At 37.0% G+C, this 19342-nt stretch overlaps 1 protein-coding gene across 1 annotated transcript in view; it reads left to right on the top strand.

Moving 5' to 3' along the window:
* The window catches only part of LOC131680863 (protein apterous), a 268007-nt gene extending 249181 nt beyond the window's left edge, over window positions 1-18826 (top strand). The window contains exon 8 of the mRNA XM_058961578.1: window positions 10203-18826. Coding sequence (XP_058817561.1) covers window positions 10203-10373 — 171 coding nt within the window. The 3' untranslated portion in view covers window positions 10374-18826. The remainder of the gene's footprint in view (window positions 1-10202) is intronic.
* The last annotated feature ends 516 nt before the right edge of the window (window positions 18827-19342 follow it).

The following is a 19342-nucleotide window of genomic DNA, read 5'->3' as shown; positions in this document are numbered from 1 at the left end:
CTTGTCCACGGAGGGGAAGGAAAGGGTTAATTCCGAAAGTTTTGTCCACGTGATATATGAACGGCCAAATCGATTATCTGCAGATGAACTAGTTCACAGCTTTATTAATATTATGCATAAAACCATCGTGATTTCAATAATAGACTATACGACGTGAACGAAGGCGATATTGCGAAACATTTTAAAGTTACATGAAAACAACCAACATATGATTCAGCTATATAGTTTAATCAACAGACCCTATGGTTGAAATATATTTTGGTTGCTTTCATGTAACTTTCAAATGGTTTACAATATCGCCTTGATGTCAAAGAAAAAGTTGCACGAAAGTTTACGGGCCTTTTGAAAAACCTATTATTGTTGATGGAGAAACGCGACTAACTTATGAAAAGGTCGTAATAAAACAAAATAAATGTGTTGTTAAAACAAAAGTTAAAATATCTCGAGAACTACATCATTTTAGAAAATTTTTATAAGAGCATTTCGATTTAAAATGGCGTTTAGAATCATATTCAAAAAGAAAATTGTATTTTTGACTGCAAATAGTAAGAATTATAAAAAAATGTCAAAAGTTGTTGTTAGGAAAACTTTTTTATTGAAAGCTTCTCAATGATCCAAATACACTAAAAAGGTTGCTTTTACGTCTTTAAAACGATAAACATTAAATTTTTGACATTTTTTGATGGGGTAACGCGAATAACTTTTAAAAAGAGCATAATTACACGAATTAATTGTTTTTGAAGTAGCAAAATTTCAAATATCTCGAAAACTATCGCATTTTGGAAGATTTTTGTTAAATGCATTTTGATTTTAAATGTTGCCTAGAATTATATTCTGTAATAAAATTACAATTTTGTATGTCAATTAGTATGAAATTTAAAAACGTGTACGAAGTTATTGTTAGAAAAACTTTTTTACCGATTTTTTCTCCATCATGCAATTACAATCAAAATGTTTCTTTTCTCTTTAGGTTTTTGGTAACAAAATATAAAAAATTTAAAAAATGGGTTTTTTCGCAATTTAAATTTTTATTATAAATTTTTGTTTTTTTAAAAAATGACACAACATTTTTTTCAGTGTATATTTTTTTCGGATAGAAGTATTCATTCTCTGTAACTTGTTCTCAGATAGTTTTGCTGTATAAAATACAGTAATCGAACAAAAAAATTTTGAAATTCATGCACGTAGAAACGTTTACGCCCTTTTGAAAAATTACTCTTGTATCAAAATATTCAAATTGCCAGAGAATATCATGGAGATTAATACAGCGAACACACCTGCAAAGTTTCGTTCGAATCGACGATGGTAATATTTTGCGGTCGGCCGGTTTCTCATGGAATCCCTCCTCGCAAAATCAAAACAATCTGGCTACTTTCTCGTGAACTATTTTACGAAACAGATGATTTCATTAATGATTACTAATATATTATTCACGATTCAATATCCGTGCACTTGAAATAGTTCACAAAATTAACAAATATTCATGCATTTGTGAACTGGTTCGTGATTTCCAGTATAGCAGTCACAACTGACCATTAGAGTGACACGAAAAAATGATCCCTATCGGCCCAGTCGATTCCTAGTCCCACCAGGAGTATTTGTTCCAAATTTGAAGCGAATCGGACAAGTCTAGCTACCGGACCAACGTGACCAAGTTTGCATGAAATTTTTCGACAATTTACATGGAGAAAACCCACTAGCTCGCCTTTTTGCCGCTAGGTGGCACTGTATGCATCGTATTATCACTGTAAGTGAAAATAAGAAAGATAATTTAATTGTCTACAACTTTATCGAAGACTGTTAGTGAATCCGGCTTTGTTAAAAGAAGTTATTAAACTTTTAACGAAGTGATGTCTGAGTCAGTTTTGCATGGGGCCTAGCGATGCATGGTTGTGTATCGGTACTCGATTCCCACCAACTATACATTTTTGTGAGATAATGGTTTGGTTTAGGTCAATAGTATGTTCAGAAGATTTATAGTAAGTCATGTTTTGGTTAGAAAATTTTAGTTCCACATTTTACCGTATAGAGGGCGCCAACACTAACTTTTCAACGGAAAGAGATAGAGATTAAGTGTCTTCCACAAAGTTGTAGAATAAGCATTTTTATATAATTCTTCCGAACATCTCGATACTATATCTTACTTCTATGAAAAGTTAGTGCTGGCGCCCTCTATGCGGTCACAGGTGGAACTAAATTTTTCTAACCAAAACATAACTCATATTATGTACTACAATTCTTCTGAACATACCATTCTAAATCTAACCATTATCTCACAAAAATGTATAGTTGATGGGAATCGAGTACCGATACACAACCATGCATCGCTAGGCCCCATGCAAAACTGACTCAGACATCACTTCGCTAAAAGTTTAATAACTTCTGTCAACAAAGTCGGACTCACTAGCAGTCTTCTGCAAAGTTGTAGGCAATTAAATGATCTTTCTTATTTTCACTTACAGTGATAATATGATGCATACATTGCCGCCAAGCGGCGAAAATGCGAATTTGTGGGTTTTCTCCATGTAAATTGGCCAAAAATCCCATACAAACTTCTGGCACGTTGGTCCGGTAGCTAGACTTATCCGATTTGCTTCAAAATTTGGAACAAGTAGTTTTCAAAAATTCATCATTTTTCTGGACACTCTAATGTGTACGTTCCTAAAAAGAGATTTTCTCCTAGAGAACCAGAGAGATCTTTGATGTTTAGCTAGGGTTCGTCGCGGTTGCGGTAATTCCCGGAACCGCGCGGTATTTACCGCACCCGCACCGCAAAAACTGTGGTGCGGTAAGACAGTTTTCTCGCAGATGCGGTGCGGAAAATAAGCTTTTTCCGCGTGGTATTACCGCAACCGCGCTTAAAAAAATAATTGGTAAAGTCTGCGGTCTGCATTAAAAAGTGAATTAAAACTTTGACTTTTACCATTTAAGAACGACGCAATTTATTACCTTACAATAGGGAAACATAATTAGCATTTAATTGCTCTAATTTCCATGGACTTCACAATGATTTGAAAAGGAATTCGAATATAATCTGCATTCGACCTATCGCTACTTGATTTTTTACATTTTGTTTATTCTAATATGATAAAACAATTTGTCACTTAGAAATAAAATCTATAAGCTGTGTCCAATATAATTTGGCATCATTATTTTTTACGATATATTTTGAACACTTTGAAAAATTTACAAGCGAACCTTTTCAAATATATAAAATGCACAATCCAATAATTGAAAAACAATTGAATTGTACTGTCAAATCCAATTTAAATATGCAAAATTTCTCCCGATTCCTCTTGGCAATCGGGGAATTATGTATCGTTTACGATGACATTTTCCTAACCGTGAATTTTGATTAATTTGGAGAACTTAAAGATGAACTTAAAAAAATCTTAAGACTTAAAAACAACCCAAAGAATGTAATTATCATCATCAAACCAAACGAATTTGAGGAATCGGCAGTAAGGGAGACAAATGTTTGATAAGCGTCCAAAATAAGGAGGGGTCCAAATTTGGCTGATAACCTTATCATTCGTTCTTCAACGTCGTATTTCTATCTCTTTTGGTTTCTGTGTGAATTCGCAATGAATTTTTCTTCAGTCCGTTTTTAAGACTCCCTCTACATAACTTTTTTTCCCATACGCCCATTGTTCGTCCAACTGAGAATATTTTCTACCAAATTAACAACTAATATTTTTCAGTTAGGAGTATTTTATAACTTTTTGAAATTAAAGCTTTCGAAGTTAGTGTAGGGTATTTCGATTTTTTTGTGTTTCTCGAAGCCTCCTTTCATATTGTGACAAGTGTCAAAGTTAGCCCAGATACTAAATTTTGCATAGGACAATTTTTGACCCCGACCAACTTCAATTGAAGATTTTGCCATTGGCATTATTGAAAAATATTAGAAAAAAATACATAAAAAGGTAGAACTTTCGAACTAGCTATTAGAACATTACAATGAATCGAATTTTAAAAGAGCAAACTTAGTATTTGAATAAGAATACATCCCTTTCTTTAAAAATGCGAAGTAAATGTTTTGAAATATTTTGTTCCTAAGATCCCCTATTCGTAATAACATTTCTGCTGTATGCTGTAAATCATACATTTTTTGCAGTTTTTCAAATGTCCTTCAATAACTTTGTACCGGGTGAGATGGAATAAATTCCTGTTATGTTATGTGTAGAACGATTTCTGATAGTTAAATTAAAAGTTTTCCTTTTAATTGCTGCGGAAGAACGTTTTTGTATGTATAATGATGAAATACAGCTATATTTCATAGGACTTCAGTGCTATGCTAATATTTGTTTCGAAAGTATTAATCTCAAAATGTGCGGCATTTTATTAATGTAACTTGCAAAGTTGACATTTTTAAATAAATGTTACATTCTGAAAAGGCCGTTAAAGTTAATGATCGTGGAAATAAGAAAAATATTTTATTACATATATATCGTTATACAAAAAAATAAATAATTTATTAACACACTTTTCAAAATTACAGAATTTTACCGCATTTACCGCTTTACCGTGCGGTGCGGTAAATACAGTGCGGTTGCGGCAAGCGGTGCGGTTTTATTATTTTTTTGCCGTTGCGGTGCGGACTATCCATTTACCGCCCACATCCGCACCGCGATGAACTCTATGTTTAGCAGTTTCTGCAATAACATATCAAAGACAGCTAGAAATTTGAGCGGTTTTTCGGTGATTCAATATAGCTTGGCTAGGTATGCACTTTTTTAAGATAGATATTTTCATAGGGCTCAACGCGTTAGCTTGACTGTGCCATGGGTCTTTTACATTTACAGCGTGTGAACAATAAGAGGGATGGATAATGGCAGGGAAACAACTGGAGTGACTCTACAGCTACACTTTTACTTTTGGCTAATAATTCAGACAGATTAACGGTTCACACGATATTACTTTAAAAATAGTAGTAACATCATCAATGAATGCTTTGAGAATTTGTATAGTGCTCAAAAGAACAGACTTACTCAATGTGAGCTACTGTGATGCGTTCGTTTATTGATAGTTTTGAATGACCCAACAATTATTCAAAACTATCAATTAACGAGCGCATCACAGTAGCTCACATTGAGTGATGCGTCTGTTCTGTGGAAGCACATACAAATTTGTATCTGCTGGAGGCATTGTATTTGCCAACTCCGGGTTCTGGGGCACACCTGGAATCAATTATCTTTTAGCAATAAGAGCGATTTGCTCAGCTTTTCGTCATTTCGTATGATCAGCTGACGGGGGATAATCCTGATCTGTTTTGTTTCCACGGGCTGCGTTTCTTGCCAGCTCCAATAATTCGGCGGCTAGATATTGCATTATGGTCGCAAACTAAATGAATGCTTTCTCAGCAGACGGTGGATTCGACTGACAAGAAACTGGAGACTGGTACGAAACGAGCGGGATTTTAGTTTTCCATCCATCTTAACTCCTTCACTGCATCCAGAAATAGCGCGCGTATGTTTGGTGCAGCCAGTACGAATGTCACACACGAATGATGATGTATACGACCACCGATTTTGTACTTGATTCATTTTGCGTTCGAAGCCAAATGGACGTGGATATCGAATGAAAACAGTTTACTTCCATCGTCAAAGGGGGGATGGGACCTCGAACAAAAACTGTTCAAGATTTGTGGCTCGGTGCATGACATTAGCAGGAATCAATCTCGAACCAGCTTCGGTCATATGATTTAAATCGGGTTTTTTCGTGTGTGTGTGTGTGTGTGCGTGTGTGTGTGTGTGTGTGTGTGTACTACATTCCCCCATCGTAAATGAAAATGATGGCCTCGGCTAGTAGCACGTAACGACACAAATTGATTAATTCACCAGCCGTTTACTGCTCACAAATATTTCCTTCTCGATATTGTACAGCCGTTCACATCAAGCAGCCAAATGCGAATAATAATAGAAACGAATCTGTAGCGACTTTACACCAAAAAATATGAAAAATAACTTAAGCGTATTTTATAGTTTCGCAGAAAAACTAGTCGTTTATTTAAATCATCAATAAATTTGTGCTAAATTTCATGCACATATCGAGGTATATCGATTGTCGTCATGAAGGCAACCCCATACCGTTCCGTGGCAGTTAGAATCTCCTAAAACTTGTCTCGGTGGGGGGAGGATTTCGGCAATACCGCAAAGTCATCGGGAGCCAACTGAGATTCTAGGGAGGATGTACGTGAAAGCATTGCAAATGTGTCTTTAAGATTAGTTTGGCAAGCGACAACTTCAATATCTGATGTCGAAGGGAGGTTGATTGTATTGGAAGAATAGCATTTTTTGATCCCCAAAAGTACTCCTCCGTAAGAGTCTTCTCGATCCAAGTGAATGATATTGAAATTGTGAAAGTTGATGTCTATTTCTTAAGTAGCCGTGTATCGTATAATGTAAAAGCATCACATTTCAAATTATTTATTAAAATTTGGGATTTCAGAGTAATTTTTTATCTTTGGTCGAGAAGAAGATCACGAAGCCGACCTTGGAGATACTTTGATCCGAGGAGCCGTGTTTGTTTTGACGTCCATCTCACCTTGATATGAACCGCCGTCTGGTGAAGCAAATACAAATATGTATTTGGGGGAAGCCATTTTTGCATGGGCCTATTGTCCAGTGCACGTTTGTATGAGAACCAAGAAGGGGAAACGTATAAAATAACTGTACTTAACTGTGTGTATAACGGTATCCAGACTGCTTACTAGAACAACTCTGCTTCACTGGTCACTGGCTGGCTAGCGGCATTCAGAAACAGAAACACAAAAGAAGGGAAAAATACTGAAACCTCGACGAGGTGGAGGGTGCGCAATATTATTCTTAGTCGCTATACACTGCTACACGGAGTGGCAATAAAACATTTGTGTCTCGACTGAGCGCTCGAAAACGAATGATTGGGGATCACTTGAGGGCGTATATGGACCGGGATTCCTTCCTTCATGGATGTGTGGAAAAATCAGAAGTATCTGCGGGGAGTAAGCTTATCAACATGCTTTTGAGAGAATCCGACATATTTAAAGCTGTGAACATACGGTTCACAACATCAGAGAATTTTACAAAGCAAACGAAGGCTTTCGATTTTTATGTGCCAGGAACTGCTGGAAACTCCTTTGCTGAGCTCAAGTTTCTGAGACCAGAAGCTACTTGCTTCGGTTTTGCACCAACATTTCCTCGAGCAGGTATTTTTGGAGGACCTTGAAGAGACCCTTTTTGGCGGGAACCGGTACTACGGTACTGAAGCCCTCAGTGCCGGTAGTACCGGTAAAGTACAGGTACTCGATTTTTTTTTTAATTTGTAAAAAGCTTCAAAGTGAAATTGATTGCTCAAACTGATGACTTTATTCTTAGATGATTGATTTGTGCAAATCAAAAAAAACATGTTCATTGTTTTTAATTGATTCGGAATGGCATGACTCATTTCAGCAGAAGATATTTTTCGTATCCGGCACCTTCTTTTATTTCGAAATCTAGACCAGTTTGAAATCAATAACTGCTAAGCGGTGCGACTTTCGTCCACTTCAACAGATGTAAGAAACCATATGAACAACAGTAAATCAAAGCGAGAATGGCAGTAAATCCGAGCAGGTTGCTCGCATTTCCTCTTTTGCTTTTCTGTAAATTGGTTTCGATCTTTATGTCGTTTGCCTACTATTCTCTTATGCACACCAAGGCTCCTTGCGTTCTGATAAACTATGGAGTTTTGCTGAATTCATCACAAATCACCAATAATTACAAATCGCTGCATTTGAAGCAGTTCACTAAGTCGAAAATTGTTAGCTACTAAATCGCTGTTCGTTCTTTTATAGATAAAGATTTAAGAGCAAACCAAATACAGACATGACTTAGACCATAGTCTTATTACGCGCCACCCAGTGAATAATGGAAATCAATCAGAATGTCGCTAATAAAAAAAATCATAGCGTATTTTTACGTTTCATACGCTGGATGTGAATATTTTGAAATTTAGTACAAGATCTTTAAAATTTCAATTTGACAAAATAGTGCAAGAAATTAAATATACCGTTCAGTACAACGAGAGCTAGTAATGTTTGACTTCTAGAATTATTATGATGATTCCTCATTCCCCCACAAAAGTGTTAGCTCAACGATTTATCTAGAAGGTAATTAAAACAATTAAAAGTCATCTTGCAGACCGATATTTTGAAACAGGTCCCCTTAAAGAGTCCACATATTTTTCATAAAAATATTGTATTGTGCCGAAAATACCGGTACTGGCTTTTGTTCAGTACCGGTATTATGGTACCAAAAATGGGTCGGCATTCCCGGGATGTTGGGTACCGGTATTACCGCAACCCTATTTACAACAGAGCTCAGGATGAGGAATGTTTCTTCTTTTTTTATTACTTCTAGGCATAGCAGAGGATGTTCCCTCCTAGCGTTCGTCAGAGTCGCATTCGTATTGACCTGTGGCGTAGCTATCTTTAGCATTTCTGCAAAAGATCACTTAGAGAGTTCTGGAAAGGAACGCTTCTCTACACTCATTATACGCGGGACAGGTCGGGAGACCATGTGCAGTAGCTTCACAGTAGAGACACTTTTCGACATTCTTTCAACAGGAATCATTTACATCATTCCCATCATATTTTCCAGAACGAATTTTATTGTTACACTGGGAAGCTGTATGTCCCAATTGTTTGCAATTAGAGCAGTTCATGACCCGCGGCACATAACAGTGGTCAGGTGAACCTTGTCAAAGAGGGGGTAGTTAGGTAGATAAGAGTCTGAGTTGACATATGTCCTTTTTTCGCCATCTGCGATTAACGCCAAATGCAAATGCTTGCAGTTCAGTATCTTCACTGGCTTAAGCATGGGGTCTTTAAAGAAACAAACGCTTTGTATCAGCAGATCCGTGCAACTCAAACTCGTATAGGAAACGAGCCCACATATTCCAACCGGGTTAGCTGGTACATATACTTCCAGCAATATCGTTTGCCTAATTCAAACAATATAACATCATCCGAAGTTTATCAGGGTGCAATTTCGATTTTTCTGTAACCTCGAGAAAAACAATAAGAAAAAGTTGGTTTCATGCACAATTTAGAGACAATAAATATCAAATAAATAATGTTATTGTTGACAGGCGACTTGACGAAAAAAACATTATTCTTGTACAATCCATCATTACATTTCGGTATACTTTCCAAAATGAGCGGAAAACTCAAAAAAAATTGTTCAATAATCTTGAAAACGTAATGAGAATGATATTTTGTATACCTCGAATTACTCAGTGTTTCCATCAGATATTTTGTGCGATTCTAGTATTGAGCTTTTATACTAAAATCCTGATCCATACCAAAATCTACCAAATTCTAAGTAAATAATAAATATTTTAAATGAAATCTTCTGTAATTAAAAGTATGACAAAAATCTCTTACTTTGATTGAGTTAATTATGAGCATATACCACAAAAGTGAGATAGTGTCTATAAACGATAAAAATACAATATAAACGCAATGGGGACGGGCATAGCCTGGTTGGTAAATAGATGGCCTGGTACGCAGGGTTCGATTCCCAACCCCGCACATAGGGTTAGAGATTTTTCCAAAAGAGATTTCTCTAACCCCAAAAAGATGCGAATGACCCGAAGGTTAATGCCTCTACAATGAAAATAAAATACTATGTATGCGCTTAGACATTTTCACAGTTTGGCACGCTGAATCAATTGTTACATAAGACATTATGTCTTTTAGAATATTTTGTCCATCCTTCATAGACAAACGTAGACTTTCAGAAACTTTCCAGTATAGGATTACGTAGTTTATAAATATTCAAAACAAAAATGATTTGAATCTAACTGCTTTACCCCAAATTTCTGACTATGGCACTATCCAAATAAACGATGAGAATAATTGCATGACAAAATAAATCCTTTTAATTAAAATAATAATTGCAATATTTTACATATCTAGCAAGAAACAAAAAGGATAAGAACCGGCTCAAAATTTAAAAAAAATCATCTCATCAATCACCGACTCTCGAAACAAAGAAACTTTCATCGCCATAATCTATGCTGCTTCTCGTTTGCTAACAAGAACATCCTCTTCAACAAAGCAAAAAGTCACATAGCAAAAAATATCTCCCAATCATATTTGCCCTCACTATGCCCTAGCCACCCCCGACAGCACAATCGCACCGATTTTTATCTTCCCATCTTTTCTCCCCTTTCTCTCCCGGCAGGTCTGGTTCCAGAACGCACGCGCAAAATGGCGCCGGATGATGATGAAGCAGGAGGGCAAAATCATCGACTCGGACAAGGGCGACGGTTCGCTCGATCTGGATGGGTACGTGTCCCATAGCCCCGGGTCGTACATCATGGGCGGCCCCGGTAGCCCGTCTTCGCTGGACTAGTGCCTGATGACAGTCACGGTTCGGCGGCGGATGCTGCAGGAGCACTTTAACAATAGGCTGCACCACCACCGTCATCATCATCAGCAGCAGCAACAGCAGCATCATAAACAACGCAATCACCAAGATCCACGGACGACGAATCATCAGCAACAGCAAGTCGGAATGGTGGACGCGGGGTCTACCGATGCAACAGGGAGTTGATTGTTAGGCCGAGAAATTTCCATAAAAAAATTTCTGTCTACATGCTGGAATCGTCTCGAGGAATTCGAGGGAGGTTAATTGAGCGAAAAATATAGCGACTGCCAAAAACAAAAAAAAACACCACAACCCAAAGCGGAAGTGAACCTGCGTTTGCGTTTAAGCGCCTTGCTTATTACCATTTGAGCAAAGACAATGATGGTATTATATTCAAATTCTTGTTTTGCTACCGCTTTTTACCACAAGTTTGACTCCGACTTGAACCATAAAAACCAATGGAAATCGCGTTCGAACGACTCGAAATCTCCTTCGAAATGGTTGTTTCGTACGTACGAAACTGGCCTATGTAAAAAGATGTAAAAAAGTGTTCAGGACCAGAAGACGCAGATAGAGAGAGAGAGCCACAAAAACAACCGACACTGTGGATGGTTGGTGGAATGATCTAGGGGAGGGAGAGAGAAAAAAAAACAGCGTGCGGAGAGTAATAATAATGTATGCACATATGATTACCAGGTATGCTGCATACTTATGATTTTGTTATGTTAAGTTTTAGCTTTTTTTTCATTATTCGCTGGATTTGCCTCCGTCGTTACCCATGCCTGCCTACGCTGTCCGACTTGCACGATTCTGACGGGTTACGATCTTGAATGTATGTTTCTGTAGTTGCGTGTATGCCCCACCGAGGTAAGATCCGCTGCTCATCAGGTACATTTCTTGGCGTTTGAGGTACTGTCGGTTGGGGTGATTTGGGGAATTATTCGGCAAAGAATTGCGAACGTAAATCATGGATGTTTTGGGCGTTTTGGTGGAAAGTCGAACCTAAATAGGAAATAATAAGATTTACCTTGAATTGAATTTATCTTTGCAGATAAGTATTTCTTCGAAGTCTTTCTGACTTCTTCGGTGTCTGTCACTTTAGAAGTGAACAGACACTGACGAAGTCGTCAAGACGTTACCGAAATACATATTTGTACAGTTGAATAAAGATCATTTGATGGAATTAAAAGGAAACATTACCCATGTAACCAATAAGCATTATGACGTAGCCTTATATCCGCTTTAGATTTGCATATAGGGCAGTCTTTAAGAACTGGTATGCTGATGCAATGCCAGAGAAAAAAGTGGCGATATATTGTGCGAATACTGTGCAGAGATTTACAACCCATTTTCTGCATTACTAATGCTATTATGAAGCACCAGAATCAGAACTGTCAAATTTGAAAGACTATTAGCAACACTATTCATGCTATTAGATAGCTTCTACGGGCTGACATTTTCCTCAACGTCTTAGAACGCGAACGTTTACTTTTCTGTAAGATAAAGACAAAAATGAGGATAATTAAAATAATCATCAGAACTGTAATAGACTCTTTCTAGCGATATGAGATGATCATTTTTATCTTAACGGAATTTGGTTGTCACACGTTATGGACAACGTTTTACAAACATTTCCTTTATTGTATCTCGAATAGAAGTACCCTTACATTGCATCGTCATTCACGACGTTTGCGCCCCATTTGCTACCTAGGCTATATTGAAAATATTGGAATGCAACGAAATTTGTAGTATAAAATACTCAAGACGAGATACATTATGAATCATATCACAGCTTTGAATTACCATTATATTGGCTTTATATTTGCTTATAATAGCGCTGAACGTACATGTAAGTCATCCATGCTTAAAATATATTTAAGGATTGTGTGCGTTAAATCAGCTTTATATGCATAATGTATGCGGAGTGAAATTTGGACAACCCTTCCAGCATTTAAACAAAAATGCAACCCTGTGCAAGGCACCATACGAAACTTCATACTCTAGGCACACATATTTTAAGCATCCAGTGTTGATTTCGACCCACTAGGAAATACCATGTGAACAAAATGGCAGCAAATGCCTAATCTGGCACCTAGCCATAACGACAAAAGAATAAATTGGACGCAATGAAGGATTATGGCATACCTTTTGTACAAAAATCTGATAACCCTCCAATTGAGGATTTCGGGGCTAATTTGAAGCGAAGAGTATATGCCAATATTTTTTTATCTAACGCTATCAAATATGTGATAATCGAAATTAAGAAAGATTTCAATAAAATGTTAACATCACCTTTTTGACTGCTCTGCAAAAAGTTACTGCAAACTATCGTAAAGCTTCTCGAATAAGCTCAAATATCTTCTACATTAAGTTAATAAGCTTTCATATAGAGATAACATTTAATAGAGATATTTCTTTAAAAAATTGCCTTTTGAATTTTGTCCAAATTTTATTCCGCACACGTTATATAGAGTTACCACCACAGAGAACAGACATACAAGCTAGAGCAAACTTTCCCGAGAAATCTGTGTAAACAGTTAAATTAAAATACGTTGAAAATCACCATCGCGTTCAGGTTCGCATGCGTGATTTACCATTGTATCCAAGTTTGCATACAAGTCCCGTATAGCGATTGCTGGCCGATCGAAGCGCCAGCCGGTGGCAAGTTGCTACTTGCTGTAGTCATTTCAAAGCGACAGTTTTATTTCTTACACACGTTGAAAACTTTACTTGTATGTCAGTTCTCAGTGTTACCACTAAAGTTACCCAAGTAACTAATATTACCAAGTGGCCACAAGCATAAAGCCATTGTACAATAATGGCTGTACATTTGTTTTAAGGTTGCATTCAAATTCCATTGTAGCATTTGCAATGCAATCAAGCTCTATATTGGCATTAAAAAAGTATACAGGCACGGCCGAAATACATATACTTTCGCCGACGATATGAATTTTTTCGACAATTACAGGATAAAACCGATGCCGAGCTTCTTCAGAGGGAACTGGAGAGCTTTAGTACGTGGTGTGATCTAAACAGAATGATTTTAAATCCGAGTAAATGCTCAATCGTTACCATTTCTTCGACACGAGCATTCCAATCAAGGATCTCGGAGTCATTATGGATTCGGCACTAACGTTCAAGTTATCAAGACAGCTTGGGTTCATTTTCCGAATAGCGAAAAACTTTTGGGACGTATACTGTCTTCAATCGCATTATTGCGCGTTGGTCCGCTCAACGTTAGAATATTGTTCTACTGTTTGGAATCCGTACTACCAGAACGGGATTGGCAGAATCGAGGCTGTCCAACGCCGGTTCATACGCTTCACCCTTCGACATCTCCCATGGCGAAACAAATTCAAACTGCCGAACTATGAAAACCGTTGTCAGTTAATACATATCGATACTCTCAGCATTCGGAGGGACTGCTATCGAGCCCTACTCGTCTCGGACTTACTCTGCGCCAGAGTGGATTGTCCTACAATCCTCGGATGTCTGGATCTTCAAGCCCTCGTTCGAGCTCTACGTAATAACTCTCTTCTGCGAGTTCCGTTCAGGAGAACCAACTGTGGTTGCCAGAGCGCTGTTATTGGACTCCAGCGAATTTTTAACATTTTTTTTTTAATTTTTTTTTTAGCGACGGCCTTTGACTTCAACCGGACGCGGAATTTAATAAAAGCGAAAATCTTGGTTATTTTGAAATTTAATTAGTTTAAGCTACCACCATTGGGGCCAAGGGGCCTATTGGTAAAGGTAATAAAAATAAACATTTAGTGTTATCATATAGCGAATATAAAGCCGATATAATGCTATTGTAATGCTATGGATTTATTCGTTATGAAATAAGTTGAAAATTGTAAATAAGTTGAAAATTGCATTCGAACATATGCAATATAGCCTAGGCAGCGAAATCAGTACACTTGCGTGAATGACGAGCATGACACCTCTGTTCGAGATTGGCAATTTTCGTAAAACATTATTCATATCGCGTGAGAACAAAATTCGGTTTAGGATATTCATTCAATACATTACAAGGGAGTCAATTACAGTTCTAACAAAGATTTTAATATCTTTTTCCTTTTGTTCATCATATTGAAAGGGAAACCAAAAAAGTGCTGCGAAAACATTGCGGAAATGACATTTAATTGGAGCTTTATATTAGCTTGAGTTGTGCCGATATCAGGCTTTCAAATGTGACCCTTATTCATTGGCGCAATAGAAAAACATTAGTAATGCAAAAAGGGGTTGTCAATATCTGCACAGTACAAGCACAATATTTCGTTTTTTGGCATTAAATCAGCATTATATTAGAATATAGAGCTTACGGGACTTTAAGACTGCACTATACACAGGTCTAAAACAGATATTACCCAAGTAACCATAAGCATTAAGCCATTGCCCAATATTGCCTGTACATTTGCACTAATGTTGCAACTCCATTGTAGTATTAACAATGAATTCAAGCTCTATATTAGCATCATAAAAGTATACTTACAAAGCCACAACAAAGCGTTACTGCCTGCTCTGTATACATATATAAAGCTAATATAACGCGTACATGCTTCAAGGATCTTTAAAATATTCATGCTTTACATATGCATTTATTGCCATTATAGAGCAAATATAATGCCGATATAAAGCTATCGTAATGCTTTACCGAAAATTCATTATGCAATTTTTGTTGAAAATCATATTCGGCATATTTCATTTCATTCGAACACATGCAATATAGCCAAGGCAGCAACGGCAATATACTTTTGTTCGAGTGTTATTAAAGGCAACTTTCATAAAATATTCTTCGTATCGTATGAGAGCGGTATTCCGTTAAGGATATTCAATACAATGCATTAGAAGTTAACAACGGTTTTAAACATTATTTTAATTTTTTTCCTTTTTCACGTCATACCGAAAATTCAAGTCATTTTTATTAGCATGATTTGTGCCAATCTTAGGCTTTCAAATTTGACATTTATATGCTGGTGCTATATAATAGCATTAGTAACGCAAAAACGGGCTGTCAATCTTTGCACAGTAATAGCACTAGTATGCCTTGATTTAAAGCAGATATAAAGCTACGTTATACTGCTTACTTGGGTTATAACGTGACCCAATATTTACTATAAATCTGATATAATGCTGACATTGAGTCAGAAAAGGCAAAATATTGTGCTGTTATTGTGCAGAGTTTGAAAGCCCGTTTTTGCGTTAGTGATGCCATAATATATAACCAATATAATACCATCAAATGTAAAACTTTCAAACCCTGTTATCGGCACTACTCATGCTATTAGAACGCGCTAATGGGCTATCATTATGAATTTAAAATTGAAATTGAATATTTTTTTACTTTTTAACGACATTCGTTTAGCTAGAGATTACTGAGTAGGGAAAGTTATGAAAATTAAGAGCCATTGTGCTCAAGTGAGAGCAAGGATGTGAAATATACAGATCGGAAAACTAGAAGTGGCCGGGCCATTAGAAACAGGCTAAAAGTCTTATGGACTAATCTTTTGTCTTCTGCTGACAGGCGTCGAGCTTAGACAGTATTATTAGCCTAAGTTCGACTCCTGCCAGCAGAAGACAAAAGATTAATCCGTAAGACTGTAAGCCTGTTCGTAATGACCCTGAATAAAAAGGGGGAAAATATTTAAAAAATTACTATTTTAACTTTTAACAGTTTCACGTCAATTTCCTATTGTAAGTCTCGAACAGAGGTACCTTGCCTTGCCGTTCACGACTAGTGCGTTGCTTTTGCTGTCTAGGCTATATTGCACGTATGTTCGGATGCAATGAAATATGCCGAATACAATGCTCAAGTGGAAATGCGTAAGGAATAGTACCACAGCATTATATAAGCAATATATTAGCGTTATATTAGCTCAATAATAATAGTTATGATTACTTGGGAACCTTTTAATTTTTTCTATCTTTTCAATGAAACTGCCAAAACTAGCTCAACAAAAGTTCTTTTTGAAACGTAGAAGTAACCTAAACGGAAGATTTATCAAAGGCAATCATACTATTTTATTTCAAGAACATCTTTTCACAAGGGCTTTATAACCGTTATTTGTAGAATAAAACTGGCCAAGAATGAGTCGTAGGAATTCAATCCTTCTTTACTCATAATAAAATTGTGACGTTTTTCATTTGCTATGGTTTTCAAGATATATGTTTGATTGTTTGTTTATTGTTGATGGAGACACGCGAATAACCTCTGTAGAGACCTAATTTCACGAGTCAAGTATTCTTAATAAACCAAAATTAAAATTTTGATTTGAAATGACATTTAGAACCATAGTCTGTCAGAAAACATTATTTTGGCCTGGAAAATATTAGGAAATTTCATAAAGATGGCTATTGATATTTATTTTTAAAGGTTTTAACTGCAAGTGTCATTCACCTTTTTCTGAAACAATATATACATTTCAATATATTCAAATTCAAATTCAAAAAACAAAAAACGAACATTATTGTGATTGTCTATACTAGGCGCACGACTTTCTGTACCCTCTCTACCCTCTACTTCGCTCTCGCATATGTCCATGTCGTTGTAGCTAGGTCGGTTTGGGTTTTCACTGTTGATTGTTGTTTGATGTTTCTTGTGTTTCTAAGTGAACTTGACGCCCCACATCAAATTGCATCACGGAAAAAACGCTGTACAATATTACCTAGTGGTCCGATCTTTTTCAAACTTGCAGACAATGCAATATAACCTATTAGTAAGTTTTTGGTATTATTATTTCATTGAACTTAAATACCATAATCGTACGCTTGCACTTTACGCTTAGCTCCACTCATTAGGTTCTGTACAACTTCTGGCTGTAGCTTGGAAATTGGTTCTTACCCAAATTTTTAGGGAAAAATACCATAGTCCTGGCTCTAAAATAGTGTCGGATTCTGACGAGACGAAAATGAAATGCAAATTCCATAACTATTTTATGATTTCGGTACTGTACATTTCAGTTCGAGAATTTCGCATGGAACGAGATTTTCCATCGCCACACCATGGAACGGTACCCATACTCTTCGGCCTGATCTTTCTCTCTCTCTCATCACGTCTGATCGTTCCATTGTAAACGCATCAAGTATCAATGCTTCAGCTGTTCATTCTTCCGAAGCTCCCCATACGCCAGGTTGAAGTGGCTTTGTAGATGATTGAGCAAGTCAAACCGAAAAGGGCGGTGCACTGACAAACATACACGCACACAGAGATACCCCACTAGATCGAAAGAAGAAAAGATCGAATCATTGTCCGTATCTCGGCATATTTTGCGCGAATGGCTCTGCGGTTGCTTCGCTGAAACGTTCTGCTCTGACATAGGGTCATAGCTCGCGGTAGTTGTCTTCTGTTCACTCTCGCGACAGTCTCCGGGTATTAGTCTTTCTTCGTCAAACCGGCCGGTCTGGCTCAATGATCGGTGACGGCGACCATCCACCCGTGACATCTTAACGTCAACTTGCTTCGCTCTCGGTTTTCTGCACAAAACACAAACGTCACCGTGCACGGACTCTGTTATTGTACTCTACCTACTTACTCATGATTTTTGCAAACAGTTCGCATGAACCACTCGGGTCGCGTCGGATGGGCATTGATGCATGGATGAATGAATATGCGAATATATGTAGGCATGGGCATCACGGGCACTTGTGCGCCGCTGGCAGTTGGATATGAATAAGCAAACGGCGAAGAAGGCAAAACGATGCATTGAACTGAAATTGAATTTCAAATTTGATGAATGAGTGCGCTCCCGCGGTAAGGCTCGCGAGGGACGAGCCCGAACGTTGGGTCTGATGGGTAGAAATAAGACAGCGCCCCATAAATTGTATACGTACTAAAAGTAACAAGACAATGTGAAATACAAGCCTAGTGTAGGTATAATTTTTCTGTGTAGATATGCGAAAAAAAAACTTCTTACTATTTAATAATCGAACCCGTAGAAGAGTGACAGCTGTATAGAGGAAAATGTTTAAATATAAATTCCAGATCTCAAACTAATGGTTCATACACTATTCGAATGGAGAGCTCAAAGACACTGACAGTAACTATAATTGACCTTTACCACAACTTACAGGAATAACTTTTCAGCGCAAAGACTTGGAACATTTCGTCCAACAAATATACATAAATAGTACTTTTGAGAGTCATTGAGATGAGATGGAATAACCAGAATCTTAATTTTGCTAGGAAAGTAAATAGAAATAGAGAAATGACGCCGATGATGTATATTATCGAACAAATGAGATATGATCGTACTGTTTTCCACTGCTCAAAGAGATTTGATCGTAGTACATTTAGTGTTCCAGGACAGTGAGCAAACTGACATAGCTGGAGTAATGAGATATTGCTTTATTTAAGGTTTTAAGGGAGCAGTAATATGTGTACAGAATGTAGACCAATTAGAAGACCGTAATACGAATAAGAAGAATTAATTGACCGTAATCGGATCACGTTTATTTATATAAATTAATTTTCAATAAATATTTCAAAAATTATTCAACTCTCTGTCGTTTCCAGATATCACATCCCATTACTTAGTACGCTTTGGAATAGCTAAGGGGTGGGGAACAAGATCGAAAAAATTAAATTTTCCCCTTTCTAATATAGAAAGGCTATGCAATCACTCTGAAAACCGATTTCGACTCAAATCGTCATATGTTTGAGCCGAATAACGTCTCTGGATTTTCTAAGAGTAAGCTGGTACGGTTTCAGAAATGTTAGGCTGAAATGAAAGGGTTGAAGGGTGCGGTCACACATGAAATTCCCATATAAACCAGCATCATGTCGCTATATAAATGATGACAACATTGTAAAACAATACCCTGGAAACAATTGTGGTTTTATGATAGTTTTAAAGCCACTGATAAAACATAGATTGCACTTGTAGCGTGCTAAAAAACTTCAATTGTTACTTGGGTATGTTCTAAATGGCTTTGATTTGTGGTTCTGGCCACTTTAC

The sequence above is a fragment of the Topomyia yanbarensis genome, chromosome 2, assembly GCF_030247195.1.
Source record: "Topomyia yanbarensis strain Yona2022 chromosome 2, ASM3024719v1, whole genome shotgun sequence".
Lineage (NCBI taxonomy): Eukaryota > Metazoa > Arthropoda > Insecta > Diptera > Culicidae > Topomyia > Topomyia yanbarensis.
This window is presented reverse-complemented; position numbering and strand designations above follow the sequence as displayed.